We start from the raw sequence: 18,836 nt of genomic DNA, 5'->3' as shown, positions 1-18,836 counted from the left end.
AAAACGAGTTTATAGTCTGCCTGGAAACTTACAATGGATACTACCTCCACTCTTGGCTTCCCTTCAAAATGATATAGGCTCTGGCTTCCAAGTCTGCTTTTCCCAATAATCTAATCTTTAGAATTAGTTCTAAATTTCTTGTTAAAAAAAAAAAAATCCTGAGATCAGCAAGATGGATCAGTGTGTAAGAGTGCTGATCACTGAATTTGACAACCAATTACAGAACTTCTATGGCAAAGAAAACAGATTTCCACATGCATGCACACAACACATACTCTCTTACACAATTCCTAAGCAGCAGGTGGTGCATCCCACAATCCCAGTACCAGGAAGCCAAGGCAACAAAATCACAATTCGAAATTTAAGGCCAGTCTGTGCTTTAAAAACAAACAAACAAAAAATACCCTTAAAGATTTCTCTGGATTTATAATTTAATTTGGAGATCACTATACTGACCTCTTTACAAATGGATTCTATTAACCAGCACTTCCTGGGAGAAGGTGTCCTGGGCGCCACTCTCACAAAAGCCCACCAATAACAGGCTACACCCATTCCCACTCTCCCTGTGATGTCACTGAAGACCCGAGTCACACCTCCCTCCTATGATGTGCTGTGTCTTAAATCCAACTAAAACAGGACTGAACAAGAGTGAGATTTTCATAGCATCATGCAGTAAATCTATGAATCAAAGCCAGATGTAGTAGCACTTACTATCAAACCCAGTTTGGCAGTGGTCAGAGGCAAGGAAGATCTCTGAGAGCTTGGGGCCAGCCTTGTCTATACAATAAGTTCTACGACAGCCAGGGATACACAGTGAAAATGGGTCTCAAAACAAACAAAATATGAATCAACTTTTTGGGGAGTTTGTTTCTTATCTGTTGTTTTCTGAGACTGGTTCTCACTCTTATTGGAACTTGGAGTAGTGTTTTTGTTTCCCAAGTGTTGGTTATTCCTAGCAGTGAGTCAACTTTTACATGCTACAACTAGAGACAAGAAGTTCTCAAATAGAATGAAAAATCAATAATCAATACATGCCAACACCAAGAAGATATGAGAATCATGACAAAGTCTTAAAGCAGCCATCATAAAAATGCATGAAAATATGCTTTAAAATACATTTCAAATCTATGGGACACAAGCGAAGTAGTGCCAAGAAAGGAAACTGAACACCATGAATACACACTGCAGCAAGGATGTCTCAGAGCAAGCTCAGAGCTCCAAAACCTAGGAAGGTATGGCAGTACCACAAAATAAACCTGAGCAAGCAGAAAAGAAGAAATAGTGACAAGATCAACTAAATTAAAGAGGAAGAAGGGATTGATGAAAATAAAACCCACTCTTGGAAAAGATCAATGCAACTTAAAACTCAGGTGGGCACAGCTGTTCCTGCCTGTAATCCCAGCACACAGGAGTCTGTGGTGGGATTACCATGAGTTCAGGCATGGCCTGAGTTATAAAACAACCATTAAAAATAGATCTTATTTTCTTTTTGCCTCTATGGGTATTTTACACGCATGTATGTCTGCATCACTTGGATGCGTGGTGCCTAGAGGCCAGAAGATCCCCTGAAACTGGAAATACAAACAGTTGTGAGCTGCTCTATGGGTGCTTGGTGCTAAGAATTGAACCTGAGTTCTCCAAAAGAATAACCAGTGCTCTTGAGTACTGTGCCTTTTCTCCAGCACCCAGAAGACTGCCCTTAAAGGTGAAACAAAGTCTAAGACTGCTGAGGAGAATTCCTTCACACTGTGTGAAGATGTGTCACTGTAACTGGTTTAATAAAGAGTTGAATGGCCCATAGCTAGGCATGTTAGGCATGAGGACAGAGAGGTCTCTGGGAAGAAGAAAGGCTCAGCCAGAGAGGAAGCAGGAGAGTCAGTACAGAGTAAAGGTAACCGAGCCACGTAAAAAAAAAAACATAGATTAAAATATATGAGTTAATTTAAGTTATAAGAGCTGTTGGAACAAGCCTGAGCTATAGGCCAAGCTTTCATAATTAATAAAAGTCTCCATGGGTTTTTTTTTTTGTTGTTGTTGTTGTTTTATTTTGGTGAACTGGTGGCCCAAAGAAAAATCCACCTACATAAGACCTCTCAAGCTACCAAAGCTAAGGTAAGTTAAATTACCTAATAACAATACTAATAGACCTAACGAATAGGACATACTAAAAGAACTCTAAGGCTGATCTGAAAAACACTAGATACTAATTGAAAAGTCCTAAGAAATAATATTCAACAGTAAGGGTAAATATAAAAGCAAACACAAAAGCCAGTATTATTGTATTTTAAGTTTGTAACCGTTACACAGTTCAGAAGGATGGCTCAATCACTAACTTAGCTAATTTAATTTTATTTCTAAATTCATCCAATCCTTTCCTATAATCTCTTTCCAACCCTTCTTCCCTCCAGTTACCTTGGCTCCCAGTTACTTACTTGGGGAGGAGCAGGACAAAGAGAGGCACAGGTTTGGGGGTCAGGACAACTTGCAGGAGTTAGTTTTCTCCTTGCATCATGTGGGTTCAGGGGCTCAAACTAAGGCTGTCAGGATTGGCAAGTGCCTTTACCTCCTGAGGTATCTCGGTGACCTTACTATGTCTTTAAGACAAAGGAAGGACATCACCCTCTATGAACAGAGACACTGGCACTAATGAAGGCCAGCACGGAAGAACTTCAGAGTAAGTCTATAGTAAGGGACAATACCTGGATGACTGCTGTGGAGCCCTCAAGCCTGGCCTGCCTTCCTCTTTCCTGGCTGCTTTCCGCCTTCTGGTGTGATCACATCACTACATCTCTTTCCTTTCTGAGCCTAGCTCACAGGGAACCACAGTGCACTCACTGATTTTGCACTTGAAAGGTTGGGGAGGTAGTGAAGTTCAAGCAAATGAGGCCTAATTGGATGAACCAGATGTGACTTGGAAAGTATACCTTGTCCTTAGCCACTTATGTGCTCTTTCTGTTTCTTGGCCACCACAAACCAAACTTTGCTCTACTACATACATGCTCCTTGCCCTGATATTCTGCTTTATGTTGGGTCCAAAAGCAATGAAGCTACTGATGACAGATGAGACTGAGACCTCTGAAATCATGGTCTTTTGTTGTTGCTTTTCATTTTGTTTATTTGAGATCGGTTTCTTTTTTAAAAAATAAATCTTTATTTATTATGTATAGTATTCTCCCCGCATGTATGCTTGGACACCAGAAGGGGGCACCAGATCTCATTACAGATGGTTGTGAGCCATTATGTGGTTGCTGGGAATTGAACTCAGGACCTCTGGAAGAGGAGTCAGTGTTCTTAACCTCTGATCCATCTATCCAGCCCTCGAGATAGGTTTCTTTGTGTAGTCTTGATTATCTTGGAACTCACACTCGGGACCAGGCACCATGCTGCCAAGGGTATTTTATTTGATAAGTTTGAGTCCGGCTCACTAACCTTGAATTTGTGTCTCTCCTTTCAGAGGGCTTTGATTACAGATGTGCAATATCATACTTTGAAAACAATCAAAATGCAAAAAAGTATACCTTTATTCATTAGTACCTATGATAGTTTGAATAATTGGCTCCCATAAGCTCATAGGGAGAGAGAGGCACTATCAGCAAGTATGAGAGAGAGGCACTATCAGGAAGTATAGCTTTGTTGGAGTACATATGGCCATGCTGGAGGAAGTGTGTCACTATGGAGGCGAGCTGTGAGGTCTTCTATCTGTTCAAACCATGCCCAGTGTCTCAATTCACATCTTGCTGCCTTCAGATAAATATGTAAAATTCTAAGCTCCTTCTCCAGCACCGTGTCTGTGGGCATGCTGCCCTGTTCCACCATAATGATAATGGACTGAGCCTCTGAACAGTAAGATACCCCAAGTAAGTGTGTTCCTTTATAGGAGTTGCCATGGTCATGAGGTCTCTTCATAGCAATAGAAACCCTAAGACAGTGTCCAACACAAAAAATGTACATTGTGAAGACAACTACATAAAAGGAGGGACGGTTGAACAAGAACAGATTTATTTTTGGATGCTACTGAAGAAAACTGGTACCAAAACAAAGTTGGTTGTACAAAAGAGAAACTAAAACTGCAGCGAGGAGCTGTCGACAGAGAACGGAAGCTAAGACACACGGAAGAAACAGGAGAGAGAACATACAAGTACACACAAAAAGTGCATTCTTTTTGTTAAGATGAAACTCACTTAACTATGTTAAGGCAGACAATTAATTATTCAGGAGCGCTTAGCACATTTATAGGATTATGTAACCATTGCCTTTATGTAGTTCCAATATATTTTCAGTTCCTCCAAAGACCCATCATGTCCATTAAGCATTCATTCCCTATTTCCCTTCCCCTCACATCTCAACTACCACTTTCTATTCTATGATTTTCTCTAACGTATATATTTCAAAGAAACAGAATTGTACAGTATGTGACCTTCTATATGAGGCTTCTTTTTGCTTTCCATGATGTTTATAAGGTTTGTCCACACTGCTATATATGTCAGCACTTCCTTCCTTTCTATGGTTGAATGTTACTTCAGTATATGGATATATCACATTTATCTAGTCATCTGGTGGTGGGAAATCAGGTCCATGATTAAGAAAATCACTGAGTTTGGGGTTAGAGACTCAGAAATTAACAGTACTTGCTGCTCTTGCAGTGGACCAAATTCAGTTCTCAGAACCAGCACTGGGATGTCCTTTCCAAGCCTCCAAAGAAATCTGCACTCACAGGAATATATCACCTCAACATCCCAACCCCCAAGACATACACACATAATTTGTTTGCTTGTCTTTGTGAGACAGGGTTTCTCTATGTAGCTCTGGTGGTCCTAGAACTCAGTCTGTAGACCAGGCTGTCTGGCCTTGAACTAAGAGAGCCACCTGCTTCTGCCTCCAGAGGGCTGGGATTAAAGGCATGAGCCATTAGCACCCCACTCATAATTTTCTTATGTGTGTGGTGATTTCTCAGAAAATCATGACTTCCTCAAAACTAGTAATACCACTTTTGAGTATACATCCAAAGGATGCTCAAGTATGTTTATAGCAGCATTGTTCGTCATACCCAGAACCTAGAAACAACCTAAATCCCTCTCGACCAAAGAATGGATAAAGAAAATGTGGTACATTTACACAATGGAGTACTACACAACAGCAGAAAAAAACCAACATCTTGAATTTTGCAGGCAAATGGATGGAGCTAGAAAACATCATTTTGAGTGAGGTAACCCAGACCCAGAAAGACAATTATCACATGTACTCACTCATAAGTGGTTTTTAAACATAAAGAAAACACACACACACACACACACACACACACAAGTCTACAAATCACAATCCCAGAGAACCTAGACAACAATAAGGACCCTAAGAGAGACATGCATGGATCTAATCTACATGGGAAGTAGAAACAGACAAGATCTCCTGAGTAAACTGGGAACATGGGGACGATGGGAGAGGGTTGAAGAGAAGGAAGAGGCAGGGAGGGGAGCAGAGAAAAATGTAGAGCTCAATAAAAATCAATAAAATTTTAAAAAAATCTAAAAATTCAGGCTGGAGAGATGACTCAGTGGTTAAGAGCACTGGTTGCTGCCGGGCGGTGGTGGCGCACGCCTTTAATCCCAGCACTCGGGAGGCAGAGGCAGGTGGATCTCTGTGAGTTTGAGACCAGCCTGGTCTACAGAGCTAGTTCCAGGACAGACTCCAAAGCCACAGAGAAACCCTGTCTCGAAAAATCCAAAAAAAAAAAAAAAAAAAAAAAAGCACTGGCTGCTATTCCAGAGGCCCTGAGTTCAATTCCCAGTAACCACGTGGAGGCTCACAACCATCTCTAATGAGATCTGCTGCCCTCTTCTGGCATAAAGGTATATGTTCAGATAGACTACTCACATAAAATACATAAATCTTTAAAAAAGTTTTTAATCTAAAAAAATTCACCTAGTCATGAGCGTGCTGAGGTAAACAGCATAACTACTGCCATCCAAACCATCAGCTGTAAACATACCAGCTGACTCAATGTTCATAAATGTAAAATGTCCAGGCAACTCTGGGTTTAGAGTAATGCTAAAGAATACAGACCCTATAGTATGTACTCAGAGAAAGACATAGATAGATATTTGTTATGAGAGATCAGCTCATGGGATTAGGGAGGCTGTTAAGCAGACAGATCCAAAGCTATGTCTTTAGAAATTCAGCAAAGCCAATAGTGTAGCTCTAGTTGAACTCATGAGAATCAGGAGTGCCAACAGTGTTCTGAAGGCTGTAGATGGAGACTCAAGTTGAGCAGCAAATATTTCTGTTAAAGGTGAAAAGTGTTTGGGGAAAAGTACTGCGTGGGGGCTTGAAGCATGTCTCAGTGAGTAAGATCAAAGGCTCGTGCAGGACTGGGGCTCAGTTTCCAGGACTCACATGGTGGCTTCACAACCATTTCTAACTCCAGTTCCAGGGGATCAAACACCCTCTTGACCTTCATGAGCTCCAAGCACCATGTGATACACAGACATATGCATAAACACTCACATACAAAAAAAACTTTTTAAAAACTGCAGGGAGACCTTGCCTCCCCCAGAAAAAAAGAAAAAGCTACTACCTTGTATAAGGCACTTGGAAGACTATAGCATGAGGACTGGCAAAAAATCAAAAGCCAGGTACCAGCAGGAGCTATACAAGAACCAAGAAGATAGGGCCACATTTCAGCAAGGCTCTTGACTCAAAAACGTCAACCAAATAAGAAAAAACATATTTTATAACAAACTGTTAAGAAAGTGGTGCACGCTTTTAATCCCAGCACTAGGGAGGCAGAGGCAGGCAGATCTCTGTAAATTCGAGCCCAACCTGGTCTACAAGAGCTAGTTCCAGGACAGCTAGGGCTGTTACACAGAGAAACTCTGTCTTGAAAAACAAGAAGAAAAAAAGGAAGAAGTAAAGAGAAATAGATGATCTGGTAGTTTGGCTGAAATACAATCCTGGACCACTTCAACTAAAATTGTTTTGAAGAATAATCTATAAAATTGCTCTTGAGAGGTAGAGACGGGAAGATCAAGAAGTCAAAGTCATCCTTACCTACATTCTTAGCTACACAGCAAATAAGCCAAGGCCAGCCTGAGTTACATAAGACCCTGCCTAGGAGTAAATAAGAAGTTGAGTAAAATTAAAATCAAAACCTAGGAACAAATGCTAGTATTACTTACGATATTTGCAAATACTAAAGCTGAAGGAAACACGCTGGGTGAAATGGTGAGCTTTACTTAAACTGTTTCTGAAGCAGAAATATGCTCCCTACACTGGACCAACGTGTCACAGGACAAACATTCAACAATACAGACCATTTTCTTAATTTACAAAAGCACAGCTAACTTTTTTTCAGTTTAAGTCTTTTTTCACAAGGAAGACAGAGGGAGGATAGTGAACAAGTTTGAGGACCACTTATAATAACCACACATGCATATTAAGACTACAGTTTTCCAACTAAAAACATTGCTATTGCAAAGATGTTAACTGTCTTTAAGACAGTAATAATTTGAAATGACGCCCTCTCAAAAACCTGAATGTATTTTTCTTGCAGCTAATAAGATAATTCAACAGTTAATACAGAAAAACAAGAAAATTCTGAAGAAGAACAGCTGTGGGGCTGCAGCCCAGTAATCAGTGTGGCAGCAGGGCCTGAGAACACAACCAGCAGGGTGGAACAGTGAGAAGCTACCAAAGGTTATCTAAGAAGCTACTTCCCTTCCTGCCTTCAAAACAGAAATTTAGAATTAGAAATAAATGTTCAGTGGAAATGTCATGGCAAATACCCACATTCTAATGATGAGAACAGCTGAAGGCATTGTCTAGTATGTGCAAGACCCTGGGTTTGACTTCCAGCAATATAAGAAAACAAATTATTAAAGCTACTGTAAAAATCTGTATTGTTAGTACAGTTTGTAGCAAATTATACTCACTAATAATCTTTAAGTCTTCCCAATTCCCTAAACTAAGCTAGGTCTCCTGTGCAATTACTCAGTAGCAGAATCCACTTCCCTGGCTGCTATGAAAGCTCCCTGAAAACAAAGTTGTAGCATTTTATCTGCTAAATCATCTTAGTCCATTAAGGGGAATACAAAAACCTTTTCCTGAATAAAGCAAAAGATCTACTTATACATTTCAAATGAAAATTTGTTTTATTAAAAACAAACAAAAACACCTTGGGCTGGGAAATGGCTTATGGCTGATGCATAACCTGAATTCAATGCCCAGAATCCATAAAAGTCAGGCAATACATCCCAGCAATGAGGAGGCGGAGACAGGCAGATCCCTGGGGCACACTGACTAGCCAGTTTAGCCTCATCAGTAATCACTGGATGAGGGATCCTATTTCAAAAAACTAGGTAAGTGGTTTCTGAAAAAGACATCATCTGCAACCTCTGGCATTGATATGAACGTATACAGGTGGCACTCACACCCATGCATACAAACATACAAGAGAAATTTCTTTTATATTTTTACATATATTATGTGTGTATTGTACATGGCTTGTGTGTTCATTCTTCAGAATGCATGGGAAGGTCAGAGGACAACTCTTTCCACCATGCAGGTAGCGGGAATAGAACTCAAATCACCAGGCTTAGCAGCACACATATTTACACTGAGCTCTTACAGGACATCTCCCCTCATTTTTTGCCCTATAAAACTACATTTGTTTGTTCAAAGTAAGAGCACATGTTTATCTTTATTAGAAACTAAAGGAAACTTGCTTAACTAGGAACAACTGCCACTCTTTAAAAAAAAATGTACGTCACAGAGAAGAAAACCTAAAATTTCAATTCAGAGGAATTCATATTTTAAAAGAAGCATGCTTATGGCACAGCAATGCACCTTCTGCTCCATATCTAACTAACCATTTACAGGAAAGAGAACTATTCCTTAAAAACTAGTCTGTGGGTCCCCTGGGGTCCATGTAATCAGAACTCTATCTACAACATGCTCAACTACTCTGTGTCTTTTCCTCCTCTCTCTTACACACACAGTGCTGCTCTTCAGCAGTCATGACATGTGTGATGTAATGCAGAAACAAACACGAGAATTCATTCCCCTCTAAGGCATTTAAAAGATCTGCAGGGGCTGAGGTAGCTCACTTAGCTTCAAGAGGTCCTGGACTCCACCCACAGCACCACAGACAACAACATAGAAATAGTCACTCCTCTTCCCAATATTCTATTAGGAAACAAACCTTCACCAAAACATTTTATGTTGTATGAAATCAATTCAGTAAATGCAAATTTGTATCTACTTTTAAAAAAGATGAAGAAAGAAAAAAGCTAACACGTTTTAGGTGTTGGTAAAGATTATTTGCTAAAGCTAAGAGACAACTACGTGATGTTTATATTTATTTGACATGTTTCATGATTTTTCTGTTTTTTTTTTTCTTTTTCTGTTTTGTTTTTTTTTTGGTTTTTCGAGACAGGGTTTCTCTGTGTCTTTGGAGCCTGTCCTGGAACTAGCTCTTGTAGACCAGGCTGGTCTCGAACTCACAGAGATCCGCCTGCCTCTGCCTCCCGAGTGCTGGGATTAAAGGCGTGCGCCACCACCGCCCAGCTTCTGTTTTGTTTTTTAAAGACAGGGTTTCTCTGTGTCTTTGGAGCCTGTCCTGGAACTAGCTCTTGTAGTCCAGGCTGGCTTCAAACTCACAGAGATCCGCCTGCCTCTGCCTCCCGAGTGCTGGGATTAAAGGTGTGCACCACCACAGCCCAGCAATTTGTTTTTTTGATCGGCCTATCAACTGATAATTTAAATATTTATTCCATCCAAAAAATAATACAAAAATAACTTTATACTACAGATCTTATTCCTGGAAAGGGATGTGAAAAAAAATCTATGAAAATGGGGGAAAAGGGGCTGGAGAGATGGCTCAGAGGTTAAGAGCACTGACTGTTCTTTCTGAGGTCCTGAGTTCATTCCCAGCAACCACATGGTGGCTCACAACCATCTGTAATGAGATCTGGTGCCCTCTTCTGGAGAGTAGGCATATATGCAAGACAGAACACTGTATACATCATAAATAAGAAATCTTTTTAAAAAAAAGAAAAGAAAATGAGGGAAAAGTTATACAGCTACAATTCAACAATTATCTTCAAAGATACAGTCTACATTGGTTTGAAAACATCAATTATTTTATTGTTGTTTTGCTTTGTTTCAGACAGAGTTTCTCTGTGTAGCCATGGCTATCCTCAAACTCAGAGATCTACCTGCCTCTACCTCCTCAGTGCTCGGATTAAAAGTGTATGCCAACACCATCCGGTGCTTCCATCAATTCTTTTTAACTATGAAAACTTCAGTGCAAACTTATTTAGTTCTAACTACAAAACAGAAATAAGTAACAGTATCACACAACATAGAAAACTGTCATTTTAAAACAATGTCTTCAAGAATACACACACAGTGCTGTTTTTAAAACAAATCAGAGCAGGTAATATACAGTCTTTATTTTATTAACGTCACCTCTTACTGATCTAAAGCATTATCAGTGAATACAAATTCAACAAGTACTTCAATCAGTTGAGTTAAAACAACCAAAAACTGAAATAAGAAAACCCAAAAGAGTCCACTATTTGCTTCATACATACCACACCACCACAACCCACTTACAACACAACAGAGTGATAGTGCTGAGGGGATAAAGATCATCCGAAAGCTGAAGAAGTGGAAGGAGACTCCGATGAGGCCCTACAAATCACCCCTGATGAGGAAAGGAATTTTGGGGCAGACTAATCCAGACCACTGTGAGTTCTGTGCAGAAGGAAGCTCACCACCACCAGTACTGTCCGCACTGTCATTCAGAACATCTATTTACCTGTCATTTTCTTCCTAAGTATAAAGCATTTCATCACGTAAGGGTGTCCCCAGTCAGGCTCATAGCATTTTACCATCTGCCTGCACGCTTGCACCACTACCTTTTTAATATATTGAAATCACCTAGCACACATCTCAGTCCTTCCTTTCCTGCCTTTGGTAATCATTATCTTGGAATATAGTGCTCAACCACTACCTTCCACATAGCTCTTGTTTTGTTGAGGTGGTTGTTTGAGGCAAAGTCTCTCTATGCAGCCTAAAGTTGAACTTTAATTTGCCTGCCTCAGCCTCCAAATTGGAATTACAGGTAAGCATCACCAAGACCAGAGCTATACATGCATTCGTTGCAACTGCACGTTATGTAAACACTAGATTTTGAGAGTTTTCTAACTTTTCTAAATGGCAAACTGGTCAGTACCCTGACTGTTTTACTCAAGATTTGGTTGTTCCTTAATTCAGTTATGCTGTTCCACATAGCTCTATAAGGAATGCCCAGCCTCTGACACTACAACACACTGTCATCTATAAAACTCACACTCAAGAACTGTGCAAAGGGGGCTGCAAAGATGGCTCAGTGGGTAGGAGCAATTGTTCTTAGAGGACTGGAGTTCAGCTCTAGGCACCCACAAGGTGGCTCACAACCAGGAGAAGATCTCTTATGGCATCCTTAGGCACTGGTGCACATATATAAATGCAAGTGAAACATTCACACACATAATATTAATATTTTTTAAAAAACTATGCAATAGGGCTAGAGAGATGGCTCAGTGGTTTAGAGCACTTCCTGCCTTTGCTGAAGACCTGGGTTCAATTCCCAGCACTCACATGGTGGTTCCAGTTTCAGAGATTTCAACACCCTCTTCGGGCTTTCTCTGGCACACAAATGGTGCACAAACAAACATACACACCTATACACATAAATAAAATTTAAAACATTTTCTGTGCAACAGAATGACCAAAGAACAAAATCACATGTTAAAAAAAATCATACTCATGTTCACAACTCTGTGTTGGGCACATTTATATTGGCTGCAAGGAGCCCTCCAGCTGCAGAATGCACTTACCTGCATCTAGTTCACTAATTACAAAACAACAAAACTATTAAGCATTAATAATTTGTGTTAATATCACAACATAAAGGTCATTTTCTCCTACCAGAATGTCTGTTTCCACTTTGTAAGGGCTGGAAATGTAACTCAATGGTCTTCTTTCAGGACCCAGACCATGTGTCCTGTTCACATTCCTACAGTTTTGTTTATCAACTTCAACATCTCATCTCTTACAGCACAGAGCCAATGGCAATCATTTAACTATTGTGAACTAGGAAACTATCACTATACATGGTATAGTAAGATGGGGTTATGTTGCTTTTAAGAAAACAGTATTAGAGTGTACAAGGCCTTAGGTTCAATCCCTAGTACCACACACCCCCAAAAGAAAGTTATTTGAGGTTGGAGAGATGGCCTCTGGGTTAAAAGCATTGGCTGTTCTTCCAGAGGTCCTGAGTTTAATTCCCAGCAACCACATGGTGGCTCACAACTATCTGTAATGAGATCTGGTGCCCTCTTCTGGTGTGCAGACATACATGCAAGCAGAACACTATATACAAGATATAGAAATAAATCTTTTAAAAAAAGGAAAAAACTAAGTTAAATTTCCATTTTTATAATGCAATACAGAATTCTGTGCTCTATTACTGGATATATTCCTAGCAAAAGAACATTGACATCAACAGGCATACACACACACACACACACACACACACACACTTTCAACTTCAATCTCCAGGTATGAGCCTTAGCCCAGGGCTTTTTATTGTTATCCAATCTACACCTTTAGCAAGTTCATTTCCATATCCCAAAACATCTCATCTAAGTCTCTCAAAGGGACAATGCCAAATACAAATTCTCAATCAAGAAATATCACAGTTTGCTGGATTTTTTCCAACCAAGTTTTGTATAGGCTTTGCACCTTTGGGAAACTCGGACACGATTTACATATTTCAAACAGAAGGTGTTGAAGACAAAGGGCGGATTAAGGCTAGGTGCTAACATTCCAGAATCAAACCAACCGCAGCTCTGTTGGGGTTCCCCCTACAGTAAGTGCAATAAGGGGGCTGGAGAGATAGATGGCTAAGTTAAAAGCACTTGCTGCCCTTGCAGAGGACCTGGGTTCAGTTCCCAACATCCACATCAAGTCTAACCACATATACCTGTAACTATAGTTCCAGGAAACCCAACATCCTCTTTTGGATTCGTGGACACCAGGCACAGCAAAAAGAGAACATATATAATTAAGGCAAACAATCATACACATTGAACTAATTTTATTAACGTATAAATAAAGTTGCCTGGCGGTGGTGGTACACACCTTTAATCCCAGCACCTGAGGGGCAGAGGCAGGCAGATCTCTTAAGTTTGAGGTCAGCCTGCTGTAGAGTTCCAGGACAGCCAAAGACACACAGAGAAACCCTGTCTGGAAACACACACAAACATACAAGTTAAGCACAGCCACTTTATATGAAAGCTATGCAGATGTATGAAACAATAAAGAACAGTGCCACTCTGTTCAATGATCTAAGAAGTAACATAAAATTCAGTTTAAGCCAATGAAAAAAGACAGGGTCTCACAATGTACAAATGTAGCCCTGGCTAACCTGGAACTCACATAGGCCAGCCAGGGTGATCTCGAACTCAAGAGCCCCTGTCGCCCATGTGCTAAGTTTAAAGGTGTGTGCCACTACACCGGTCCTCCAATACCTATTTTATTTTCTGCAGATCTAGCACAAACTAGCTCTTTATAGATAAAGTTACTCAGCAGGAATGAACTGAATTTTTGCGTGTCGGTGAGCGAAAGACATTTGTTCAAAAAAGTTCCCCTGGCTTTGGGTATCACTATTAAATATTTTGTAAAATGAAGACGCTGAACTAAAGAGTCCTTAGGTTACTGTCATTTTCAGGTAAGGCGTCTACAATTCAAAAGCTAAAAGGAATTCACCAGCCGAGATCCTCTTTCCTACCAAGCAAGGGATGTTTACTCCGCATCACGTGTCTTTAAACTCCCGGTTCAAAAACTGACATACCTGTATTAGTTATACATGAGCAAATTTGATCTATCATAGAAAAAAGCACAACTCCCAACCCTACTTTTTTTTTTCCTTTCAACTTCGTGATTTTTTTTTCCTTCTCCTATCTTCCATGAAAAACTACAGGATGAGAAAAACGCCGACTGTATGAGTTTCGGGCTCTAAACTGGTGCTGGGTCCAAATCTCTCGATACTATTTAGTGTTTGGTTGTGGACTTCTTGGTTATTTACACTTTTAGTCTGTCACTGCGGACCAAGCACCGGTTCTGCAGGAGGCATGGTGAATGAGATCGGGATACACTAGTAATCCCCACGCCGGAAGACCCCGGGAAAGTACTCACGAGCCCGGCGGGAACGGGTGGGACGCGCAGAGACAGGGCTAAAAACAAGAGGACCAAGGGGTCGGAGTGGTTTACCGAGTGCCAGGACCCGGGATCCAGGAAGCTGGGGTGCGGCGTGAGAGGCTAGGATCCAGGAGTGAAAAGAGGGCAGCCTGGGGCAGGGCGCGGGAACACGGCACCCCGGACCGGATCACCGGGAGCCTGGGGTAGGGCGTAGGGAGGCGGCGAGGGAAGCCAGGGAGCACGAACCGAATTGGCAGGAACCTGGGAAAAACTAGAGAGCCCAGGCGGAACTCGGGAAGCCGGCGCGGGGAGTTCGGGGTGGGAAGCGAGGAACCTGGGGAAAGACTGGGAGCAGGGAGCAGGACCCCGGATCCAGGAAGCCGGCAGCCAGGGTCGGACGCGCCCGGACGCTCACCTTTGCGAAGCTCCCGCTCCCACACTGTGACGATGGGCCGCGAGTGTTTGCGATGGTGGATGAGCCACAGGGACAGGGTCTGTACGCTCTGCTGCGAGTTGCTCAACTCGGACAGCTTCTTCTCCAGCGCCGCCTCAGAGAAGGCGGACATCCCTCCGAAACCACGTCCGCGCCGTCCCACGCCGTGGAGCCGAGTGGAGGAGAGTGTCGCCGCCCTCGTCGCCGCCTCGCCCCCACACCCCACCCTTCCCCACGCCCTCACCACCGCCACCCCCGGAGTCCGAGGCCGGCCGCAACCTAGCAAGATGGCGCCCAGCCGGCAGTGACGTCATGCCCTGGGCCCCGCCCCTCGCGCTGCTCACCCTGGGAAAGGAGACGACGCCCGGAGGCGGGAGTGAAAGGGAGGAACGAGCAGAAAAGGCAGGTACGGTGCGAGGGCGGGGCAAGGGGGCGGGACGGGGCGGGGAGGGCGGGGCGGGCGGCCTCCTGGGGCGTGGCCAGGCCTGAGTCCTTGTTTCTAGGGAAAACTGCTCCGCTACATTAACAGGAATGTCAGATATCTGAGTAGGCTGTACATTGGTGTATATTGGTGCAGCCACTTTGGAGGACAATTTGCTTGATCGATTACATTAAATACTGCATAATCCTGATGGTGACAACTTGATGGTTGGTGGGGGGTCCGCGTAGGTTCGAAGTATGACCCTGTCTAAAAAGAAACAGGGCTCGGGGCGTACACTGCTTGCCAGCATGCATGAAGCCTTGGGCTCAAACCTCAGTTCAGTAATTAAGTAAGCGAACATACAAATGTGGGCCGTAGCTCAGTTGGCAGAGTTCTTGCCTAGCAGCCTAGCATGCAGCAAGTTCTACTCACTTTCCCCAGCACAGCACTAAAAATCCTGGCCTGCTGCTGCAATCCCAGCACTTGGAAAATGGGGGCAGAAGAATCAGAAGCTCCGCCTCAGCTACATGGCAAATTTGAGACCAGTTTAAGGATAATGAAACCCTGTCTCAAAAAAGTGGGTGGGGGACCAGAGAAATGGCTTCGTAATTATTAGTAGTAATTATTGCTCTTGCAGAGGACCTGATTTCAATTCCCAGCACCCACATAGGGTGGGTCACAGCCACTTGCAGCCCCAACTTTGGGGAATCCAACCCCCTTTTCTGGCTGCCTAGGCACCTGTATGTATGCGTACATAAACAACACAAAAAGTAAAATAAATACATTTTTTAAAAAAAAATCAAAACAAGAACTAGTGTAACTCACCCAAGGGATCAACAAGGTTTGGCTGCTTTTCTTTCCCGACTCAGCTATTGCCGAGTAAGTAAGATTGCTGCTGGACCAGACTATACACAGCAATCATCGTTGCTCTGCGGCTTCCCTGGCCAAGCCTCAGCCTCAGTGCTTGCTTTTCCTGTTCCTTCAGATATGCCTTGAATTCCAGAAACCCAGGAACTGAAAGGTGCTTCGTGTCCTCAATGCTAATACCCATCTCCTACAAGTTATTCCTGTTCCCAGGGAGGAGTATGCAGAAAGAGGCCACAATGTGCCACCAATGTGACCTCTTTGTTGTACTTCTTCAGACCCTGAAAGCTTAGACCACATGACCTACAGACACCAAGCTATTCACCATGTGTTTGGGGGAGCAGAGGGAGGTGTGAGAAAGGGATTCTCTGTATAATAGTCCAGGCTGTCCTGGAATTCACTTTGTAGACCAGGCTAGCCTCGAACTCACAGAGATCTGCCTGCCTCTGCCTCCCAAATGCTGGGATTAAAGTCTTGTGGCTGCCTCTGCCTGGCATGTGTGTGTGTGCTTTGTGTATGTTGTATATGTGTGTGTTGTATGCAGTATGGGGTTGTATGTAGCCTGGTCACACACATGAAGATGGGATCCATGATTCTGCAAAACTCTCTGAGGAAGAAATGGGTGCTGGCTCCCTCCAGGCACTTTTCTCACCCTCAGAAAGCTGGCCAGTATTTCTGTGCAGCATCTTCAACTTCAACAGCAAAGTTTATGGTCAGCTGTTTTATATCAGATTCAAGATCAAGAATTCTATTTTAAAAAGAAGCACAATTTACTGAAAACGTGATGACTATAGAAAAAATACATCTGGGTGCTTCCAGTGACAGCAGAACAGTCAGAGCAACAGTAAGCGGCACCAGGAGCTGAGGTTCAAGCGTGCAGGACTTTGGCACTGCGGGTAAACAGCTGAACTCTGAAGCACACACATCACAACATGCACATAGCAGTTGGAAAGACAGAGATAGTGGGTCTGTTTTTTTTTAAGTTATGGAAACAAAATTACAGTTTAGCACTTTTTATTGTTTTGTTTTTTTATTTAGGATCTCATTGTGTATCCCTGGCTGTCCTGAAACATGCTACCTAGACCAGATAGCTTTGAACACATAGAAACCCATCTGTCTCTGCCTTCTGAGTGCTGGATCAAAGCTGCACACCACTGCTTTGGGATATTTGATTGCACTATGAAACTCCAAAGCTGTGTTAATAAAATTAACCTTGGATCAGGAGGCAGAGCAGAGACTAACTGGCCGGAATAGGCCACAGAGAGGACAGAGGGGCCAGGAATGCGGCTAGAGAGTCATACAGGAAGGAGTGGGGATTCGAGGTCTTGAGACAAGTGGGGAGACTCTTCTCTTGCTGGATCTCTGACCAGAAAGAAAGGCCAGTTGATTGCTTCTCGGCTTCTCTGATCTAGCAGGTTTTCACCCCAACATCTGACCCGATTCTTTATTGGTAAACACAATGATAAAGACTTAGTTAAAATCTACATTTGGCAACCAAGCCAGTGCCAGAGTGGTGCTGATTTCAGACCACAAGACACAGGTGGTAGTTAAAATATTAGTAGATTCAGGTGTGGCTGCTAGGCTGCCAGAAAAACAAAACAAAACAAACAAACAACAAAAATCACCACAGCCAGGTTTTTTTTTAAAAAAAGTAGGTATTTTATATGAATCGAGAAGCACTTAAGTGTGACAGATGGTCTGGAAGAAAACACAACATATTCTACAGTCGAATTTGGAAAGGATCCAAGTTGGATCCTTACGCTGCTTTTATATTTTCATGCTTACAGCAGTAATAGGTTAATGCCTTACTTATATGGTATTATTGATTTAAGTGAGTCTATATATAGATGTGAGGAAGAGATCTGGTCAGTAAGGAAGAGACCTGGTCAGTCGTCCTCATCAACTTAGACCATGAAACCCAATATGAACGAATTCAACAGAATCCGACATATATGGGCTGCCCATGCGTGCTTCAGCATTGCCAGGGCATAAACTTTCAATTATTTTGATATATAGATGTGGCTCAGCAAAATGTGTGAGTTTGTATTATCACTACTGTGTGTACGATGTAGGGAATACACACAGGTAGTGGTCAGAAAGCAACCCTGTGGTGCTGGTTTTCTCCTGCCATCTTTATGCGAGCTCCAGAGATTGAACTGGGTTGTCCGGCTTATGTGGGAAGCGTCCTTACCTGCTCAGCCCTCTCACCGGACTAGTGGTTTGTTGTTACTGCTGTTGCTTCTAAAGACAGAGTGTGGTGGTTTGAAAGCAAATGGCCCCCAAAGAGAGGGGCTCCAATGGGAGTTGTGACCTTGTTGGAGTAGGTGTGGCCTCGTTGGCTGTGTCACTGTGGGAATGGGCTTTGAGGTCTCCTATGCTCAAGCTACACCCAGTGAGACAATTCTCTTCCTGTTGCCTTTGAATCAAGATGTAAGGACTCTCAGCTCCAGCACCTGTAGCATTAATTCTAATTGTTCTTAATAAATAAAAACCCAGGGGACTGGAGAGATGGCTCAGTGGTTAAGAGCACTGCCTGCTCTTCCAAAGGTCCTGAGTTCAATTCCCGGCAACCACATGGTGGCTCACAACCATCTGTAATGAGGTCTGGTGCCCTCTCCTGGCCTGCAGGGATACACACAGATAGAATATTGTATACATAATAAATAAATAAATATTTTTTAAATAAATAAATAAATAAAAACCCAGAGTCAGCTATCAGGGGGTGAAAGCTGAAAGATCAGAGAAGCAGAGTGGACAGCCACTAGAGAGAACTTTTACCTCTACCAATGATCAGACCAAAGATGATCCCGTCCTCAGACTGAATCCTCAGACCGAATCCTCAGATTGCATCTGTCTCCACTAAACCTCAGACTGCAA

The 18,836-nt window shown here is 42.5% G+C and overlaps 1 protein-coding gene across 3 annotated transcripts in view; it reads right to left on the bottom strand.

Moving 5' to 3' along the window:
* Positions 1-14,957, bottom strand: part of LOC121441871 (regulation of nuclear pre-mRNA domain-containing protein 1A) — a 50,847-nt gene extending 35,890 nt beyond the window's left edge. For 2 of the 3 annotated variants that reach the window (XM_041643203.1, XM_041643202.1), the window contains exon 1: positions 14,657-14,957. In XM_041643203.1, coding sequence (XP_041499137.1) covers positions 14,657-14,807 — 151 coding nt within the window. In that variant the 5' untranslated portion in view covers positions 14,808-14,957. The remainder of the gene's footprint in view (positions 1-14,656) is intronic. The other variant, XM_041643200.1, reaches the window with a different exon arrangement.
* Between the last annotated feature and the right edge of the window lie 3,879 nt (positions 14,958-18,836).

The sequence above is a fragment of the Microtus oregoni genome, unplaced genomic scaffold (assembly GCF_018167655.1).
Source record: "Microtus oregoni isolate MIOR12 unplaced genomic scaffold, Mior012 000082F_ref0000272, whole genome shotgun sequence".
NCBI classification, from domain to species: Eukaryota; Metazoa; Chordata; class Mammalia; order Rodentia; family Cricetidae; genus Microtus; species Microtus oregoni.
The sequence above is the reverse complement of the archived record's forward strand: the minus strand, read 5'-3'. Positions and strand labels throughout refer to the sequence as shown.